This window comes from Anopheles aquasalis, chromosome 2, assembly GCF_943734665.1.
Source record: "Anopheles aquasalis chromosome 2, idAnoAquaMG_Q_19, whole genome shotgun sequence".
Lineage (NCBI taxonomy): Eukaryota > Metazoa > Arthropoda > Insecta > Diptera > Culicidae > Anopheles > Anopheles aquasalis.
The window spans coordinates 87,940,647-87,948,146 of NC_064877.1; the positions used below are offsets into that span (position 1 = coordinate 87,940,647).

At 46.1% G+C, this 7,500-nt stretch overlaps 2 protein-coding genes across 2 annotated transcripts in view; both read left to right on the forward strand.

Annotated features, from left to right (window-relative positions):
• The window catches only part of LOC126580798 (prolactin regulatory element-binding protein), a 1,913-nt gene extending 1,090 nt beyond the window's left edge, over positions 1-823 (forward strand). The window contains exons 2-3 of the mRNA XM_050244060.1: positions 1-316; positions 385-823. The exon at positions 1-316 is cut by the window's left edge and continues 789 nt beyond it. Coding sequence (XP_050100017.1) covers positions 1-316; positions 385-470 — 402 coding nt within the window. The 3' untranslated portion in view covers positions 471-823. The remainder of the gene's footprint in view (positions 317-384) is intronic.
• Positions 824-1,167: 344 nt separating this feature from the next.
• The window catches only part of LOC126581737 (stathmin), a 34,320-nt gene continuing 27,987 nt past the window's right edge, over positions 1,168-7,500 (forward strand). Inside the window, exons 1-2 of the mRNA XM_050245600.1 lie at positions 1,168-1,385; positions 3,201-3,314. Coding sequence (XP_050101557.1) covers positions 3,272-3,314 — 43 coding nt within the window. The 5' untranslated portion in view covers positions 1,168-1,385; positions 3,201-3,271. The remainder of the gene's footprint in view (positions 1,386-3,200; positions 3,315-7,500) is intronic.

The following is a 7,500-nucleotide window of genomic DNA, read 5'->3' on the forward strand; positions in this document are numbered from 1 at the left end:
CAACAGTGGGACCCGGAAGCGGGCCGGTTAACAGGGGTCGTCGAGATTGACGAATCGCTTGCTGCACTGGCCGTGCGAGACGATGGACGCTTCGTAGCGATCGGAACCATGTTCAGTGGTTCGGTTTCGATCTACATTGCCTTCAGTCTACAACGAGTGCTACACATTCCGAATGCTCATGCTATGTTCGTTACTGGGCTTGAGTTCCTGCCGGTGACCAACTTTGATGGACCATCAATCACCGGTGACACGGAAGCAGCCGTCCTGTCAATCTCCGTTGACAATCGCGTTTGCATACACAGCCTACCTTATCGACGTAAGTAAAGGAACCCGTGGGAGAGGATCGCAAATCTCTAATTTTTCCGTTTCGTCCAATATCTCTAGATTCACTGCCTGCATGGGTCGCGATCTTCGCTATCATCATGATCCTCTTTCTGACATTCTGCTTCTGCTCGTATGTGGGACTGTGAGGACTCCGTGATGTGTCTTGAGCTGTGACCCGTGGTGATGAAGTCTTTGTGCATTTTAATCAACTACAACTATTAGAATATCTCTTGCCTATCCTGTTCGTTCTCTCAGTTATTGTCACCGTGGCCTAGGTACAAGTTCCCCGGGTATTAGTAGCCTTCAAAGTATCTTTATATATATATTTTTTGTTTGTTTTATCTGTATACCTTGATTGAGGATAAGCTGGATTGCGGAAACCGCTCGCTAGGCACTAGACAACATTCTTTATTTATTGTAAACACTTTGAACACGTGCAACACTGTGTGCAGAGCGGCGTAGGATGAGAATAAATTTAACTCTTTGTTATTTGTGTTGGAAATAAGCCCGTCCGTCTGGTTTGATTCTGGAAGATGACACGCTTTGTTCCCCGAGCCGCTCAATGCGTACGCTAATCGCTTTACACCGTGTCTCATTCCTGTATTTCCTTTTCTGAATCGATCGGCGACATCGCGAGATCGAAGAACGATCCACGATCCTCACCTTCAAAGAGTGCAGCATCTGAACAGCTGTGGAAGGTCGCAGCCGCAATTATGCGGTGGAATGAACCAAATGAACGCCCCAAAGGGGGCTGACTACCCGATTAAGAGCGCACGCGCCTGCTACGCACACGCTCAGCGAGCGCGGTGGGGCGCACTTGAAACCATTTTTGAACGCATCGCAGCAGCCACCTTTTTCTCACTTTTAAGCCAGCAGTCACAGCGTAACCGTTCGTACTAGTCGCACTTTCTTGTCCTCCGTTGTTCTGATGGTCGAAGATCGAATTGTGTGCAGCTACAAATAGATAATACGTGTTGCGATAATTGTGTTAGTGCCAGTTATTTCAGAGAGTTTGAAGTTCAGTGCAGTTTCAGTTAAATTTAGTTAGAATCGCAGAAAAGGTAAGTTTTATTTCACCTCTTTCGCCAGGATGTTCCGTGCAGAAGGATCCCTTCTTTGCCTGTCCTGTCCTGTCCTTCTTTTTCCTGTATCAGGACCGTGCGTGTGCCGCGCGTATAACGCGGTTTTTTTTGTCCACATCGGCCCCTGTTATTCGGTGGTTAAGAAGCGGTTCTAACCATTTTTCGCCCTGCCGTACATGTCCCTTTGAAGCGATGGTTGCTTTGTTTTTTCGTTCGACGATGGCGTCCCTCGGGAATCGACCACCGGCGACGAAGGTAAAGGCTTCTCGCTGCCTTTGTGTGCATGAAGAATTGATGCAGAAAGATCATGAACCGTTCGTGAAATTTCCCGTCCTGTGAGTGTATAAGGAATTTCTTTTAAAGCTAAGCTACAATTTTGTCGATGATAGAAAACTGCGCGTTCCTTAACTCAATGAAAATCGAATCATAAATTTGCGGTTTTTTTTACCAAGCGTGCTTTGTCGCCATTATTGGGTTGCTTAGTTTTCATACATTTTAGAGTGGTGTTTGTGTCAACGTAAATTTTGTAACAAGTAAATTTATTTGATTGCTCTAATCTAACTCCGTCTGTACCGAAGTTTCCTTCACTTCGTGTAGGTTCATTGATTTTTAATTCAACTTTTTCTTGGCCAGCAATTAGTATGCGTTCCTTTACCGGAGCGATTACTTTCACATAATCTTATCGTTCCATTAAAGGCAACGATCGTAATTTCAATTACTCAAGAGCGGAGAGGAGATTACAAAGACGTGTTTCTCGTCTAAATAAGATCGATTTGTGATATGATTGCATCCTGCCCTCGGGCCATCTCGATATCGATCACACCGCGTCTCTAATGTTGTTTGAAGTACTCCAGTCACTTAAAGAGGATGGCATTAAACTTGCACTTTCTCCCATCGTCCAACGCGGTACAGGCTGGAAATTCTGGTTTCTGATTCGAACGAAACGGAAAACAAGCCCCTTGTCTTGGGCCCCACCAGATCCACGCTGCATCCCAGACCTGAACTCGATCTGCTCATGTTTACCATCTGCGTCGTTAGTGGCGATGCCGGTTGGGGTTTGTCGGCATCGTCGTGCATCGAGCATCGCAAGGGCAGGGAAGTGGCCAATGATTCATCTTTGCGTTGGCGCACTGCTCCAGGCTGCCAACCGCTAATGGCTCGGTACCATGTTTGGGTCCAGCAGCGTTACTGCACCCCGTTGGAACTTCTTGTCGTGCCAGACGACAGTCACAAAAACGGATTGAACGTCTTCTTCCACTGTTGCACTCTTTTGCTTCATTTGCCAGCTCTATAACACCTAAATATGTTGGAAATCGTAAGCGTGCCCTGGGTGCTGTGCTACGATGCTGTCCCTTAACCCATGCCCATGCCCACGCAACCCCGTTATGCAGACTCCGATCGTCCGAAGATGTGTGATTGTCTTCGCGCGAATCGTGTTCCGTTCGGTAGAGCCATTCATCTTCCAGCGACTGCGGGCGATACGCTTGCCCGCCAGCTAGGAACTAGGAACGACCATAAACCTCCCTGACTGCACACCGGGCCACCATCAGACGATGGATCCATATTTGGGCTTAATGTGCTCTCCTCTTCCGTGTTTCGTGGCCTCTTCGAGCGAGTGCGAACTGGCTGTACCTTTATTGTGCCGAGAGCATGCTGCACGATCGTGTGCTGATCACACTATACCGCGAAATGAAGACAAAGAGGAGCGTGATGTTCAGCGAGCATCATCTCTCTGCGCTGTGGACCTCGTTCATGGTTTATTTATTTAACATATAATATTTTCACTTCTTCCAGATCGCTTTCGTGTAGCGCCAAGTATCGCAAGAGTTCTCTTCTCTACTTTGAGTTCATCAACGCTGGCCATAATGTCGTCCGAGCAGCAAGCATCCCAGCAGACGGTTGCCGAAGGTAAGTACACAAACGCAAATGAGATCCAGGGAGGCATTGCTGTGCTCTTCATGGCAAAAAGTACAGCCACAGGCGCGACTCGAGTATACATTATTTGCATTAATTATCGAGACAAGTCAGCGGAAGGCGAGATTGCGGAACGAAATCAAAGATATTTGCTTTGTCCAGTTGCCATCGGCGGCAGCAAGCTCCCAGACTGCGTGATCGCAAACATCGTGAGGAAGTCGATCCAATTCCTCCCACGCAGAGAAGGGCAGTAGGACTTTGCGGATAAAGAGGTTATTCTGCAATAGCTAAAGACTGATTTGTTGTCTCTCGTGTGTTTGTGTGGGAGATACGGCAACCGTTGGCAGCAGATAATGAATGCAAAGCCTTTCCTTCACTTACCATGTCACCAGTCACCTTTTCGGACGTTTGATGTATGTCCCGTAAGTGATGGGTGATTTCATTAGCCAATGTTCGATCTCTAGTGGCTGAAAGTGATTGAAATGGCCACGCACACGGTCGCTTTTTTCCATTTCCTCCTAGCGCAAGATATTGGAAAGTAGTTAACGTTTCCGTAACCGATTGTCGTCTCGGCAAACAGACATGACCACCGCAGGCTGCGAATCGAAGTTTTTCTGGACATGACCCTGTTTACCGTAAAAAGATGTATTACATTTCACTGTCTCGCCTCTCTGAACGAGCGAAACTATTTTCGGGATCCCTGATGCCATATCAGGCTGGCGGAGGCGCTTCTCTCCCACACAGCACGTGTCGGTTTCAAGAGATTGTTTCGTACTTCAGGACCCATTGAATGGGTGCATAAGGAGAGTAAAAAATTGGGTCAATTTCTAGACCTACCTACGCGAAGATTTGTGAGTCCAACAATAAAGCGAAGGTGTGGTCGTCCGCCTGTGACTGATGTTTGAAACAATCCCAGTACCAGCGCCGTACGATGTTTCAATCGAGCATGCAATGTGTCGGCGTGGGTCTGAAATAATGTTACCGCTTGCTATGTTATGTATTCTTCATTTACATTTATTTGTTCATTTAAAATTATCATTATGCTATTTATAACATATCTCATCATGCAGCAAGTATCTCGAAAAGTTAATGATTCAATTTCCATGCTTTACCGGTTTCTTATAATGTGGCTTGTTTGTATTACCAGCTTTAAGCCTTCTTCCTCGCGGTATTGATCGTTTCTATATTTACTTTAATCGTCTAGCATGAATGCGAGTGAAGCCATTTCCTTTTCCTATCACATTTTACTCCACTGGTGCGAGGACGACGAGGACTCAGCTGTTTAGCTGTGTGCCCGGTACGTCGAAGACGAATGAAAATGATTCAATTAATTATATCCAACGGCAGCAGACCACGGTCCTAAGCTCAACTCCAAGAAAGTTGCGTGGAGTGTGGTCGTCGTTGTGGTGGATTTTGGCAGAAGCAGATTCCGAGTCTCATTAGGATTATTCCTTTGTTGGTGCCGTTACTAGAGCTTACCGCTAACGAGAGGCACGCGGGCGAAAGTGTTTGATGAATGTTTTGTCGCTCAAAGTTGAACCCCCCTCGGAGCTGAAAGAGAAGTAGTTGGTAATGCTTTGTTGCTGTTGTGCGACTGCGATAAATTTTATCCAGTTCTTTAAGCGACTTTCTCAGTCATTGGCCCGTACGATAAGTGAGCCTAAATTTGTCGCTGATCGTTGATATGCAAGCCCGAGGCCAATTGGCCATGTGACTTTCAAGGTCACCGTAACCGTGCCGTCTTGCTGAAGCAGAGTGTTTCAGGCCGAAAATTGGCAATATCAATTAGGTTCTCCAGCGTATTTCTATTACACAGTTAAGGCTTTCTTTGGGTGTATTCTCGCCTGTTTCTACGTCGTTTAAAGGGGCAACTTTTCGCCCTTTTATCAGATATGACACTCAATAACTGAGTCACTAAGGATCGACTATCAAGCATCACCTTTCCGTTAATTGGCTCACTTTCACCGAGGTCTCCTCTTATCGATCATCTTCAAAGATTCCCTTCCACCAACACGACACCACATGAGGCAAAACTCTTGTCGAGAAGGTTCAGTTTTTTTCTCTCTCAAATCGATACGCATGTTGGTTTTTGTCTCTGTCGTCCTCTCCATAGTTGAACGAGTCTCCACCGAAAGATGCCAAGAAAATGGCTCGCTGTTCTACGGTTGGCGACAATTTTGTACCACCCAACCCCTCGTGTGCCTACGGGCTATTGCTTCGGTGGTGCGTAACATTTGAAACTCACGTCACGCATAACCTGGCGAGGCGCCGTCTTCGTCGTCGTCGTCTTCGTCATCGTCAACAGGGTAGCATCAAGAGCAGAGAAACAATAGCGGGAGCATAATTGGTCATAAAAGAAAACCTTAACGATCCACGCCCTAGACCGAGAAATAGCGGGGGCCGCAACGTAGTAGGTGATACGATGGACTTGTTTTCGAAAGAACAAAAAAGTTCTTTTTGGGGTGGGCTGGTTAAAGGCTCCAAGGCACATTCAGTGAAGCATGGCCGGGGCATGTAGCTGATCGAAAAGGCGCGCCCACCAGACAAGTTTGTTGGGTGGAAGAGAGTGAACACTCCCCATCGATCACCATTCAAATATTGACCATGAAATATTTAGAACTTTGAAGGGAATTTTTTGAAAAAATGTTTGTTCCATTCCATCAATAGCATTTTTTGCAATTGTTTCGGTTTTATATGTGAATATCGAAAAAATATGTTGGGAAAACATCGGGAAATCGATATTTGCCTGGCAACTTATGATTCCTTTCAAGAAGATGCTCTAGTGCCATTGTTACGGGGAAGGTACTTCTCTTGCCAAGTGTTGCAGCTATCATCGACTGCACCAAGAAGACGATAGAAGGATTGAGAATGTACCCGGATCATGTAGTCTCCTCAATGGCTTAATGGTCCTTCTCATGGCTTCAAAATTACTTGTTGATGGTTTCTATTCTACAGCTCTTATGCATGCACCACCAGGACAACGACAACGTTACTCCCTTTCTGCATCAACCCATCATTTCTCCGTAATACACCGTACAGGAACAGCAAGATACACTTTCATTCTCGGTACTTGCATTCGACGATTAATGGAAGTTTTATTAAGCGTGCGGCAAACGAGTAGCAAACAGAAGACGGTGCCGTTGCACCCTACAGTGCGCGAATTCCTGACGCCATCGTCAAACAGTTAACACCCGCTGCTGCACGCAATCAACTCTCGCGAGGTTCCCTTAAACGGTTTTAAAGGAAAACAGACAACCGCAAAGAGGAGTCGGTCGATGGTGGTGCTAACCGTCAACCAATGATTTGGATTGATTTTAGTTGCACCATTTCGTGCCGAGCTCGGGTGTAAGCGTACGTGTGTCGCTCGCTCTCTGGTGACACGATGACGGAAACGTAGCTTCCGCTTCTATCGCATGATGCACAAGGGTGCATCGAGGACGTTGTCCTCCAGTAAACTGCATTAGCAAGAGAAGGAAAGGGGACGTATATGCGTCGTCCAGCTTTATGGGGGCAGTAAGAACGGTTCTAATAATATGTTACGAACACTCACGATATGATGATCGGCCACACAATGGGTGGGGGCGCCCTGCACTCTTTGCAACCCACTTCGCAACCATCTGTGGACCGACTGGCACCAGAGAAGCTGACGGGGGGTTTTACTGACTCACCAGCGCAACATAATTCGTTCATTTTTTTCCATGCTTTGACCGCTATAGATCGATTTCACTGTGCCAATCATAAAAATGAAACAAATGACAAAAGTCGTCGTCCATCAGCGTAGACCGATTGATCCAAATCTGATGTAGCGGTTACGTTATCTCTTTCTCTCTTCTCATTTCTGATGTAAAAAGCTAGTGTCGCTAGTTGAAGAAGAAGGCGGGCTTGAATTATTCATAACCCTAGCGAGGGGCGCGACCAAAGAGGGCCCCAATTTTGGTGATTTGTTTGATTGATTCAATCATCAGAGTTTGCAATCAATCGACTCTGAATGCATGACTTGTATGTTTTCTGATATGCGAGTCGCTTTCATCTACTCTTTAGTCTTTAGTGTGTCTGGTCTGTCGTAGTGCCATATTCAATAATAATATCTTTTTACGTTTCATTCGACATTTTACAATTCATAGTGATTCATTGAAGTAACCTGCACCATCGCTTATGATTCTGAGTTGAAACAGGAAGT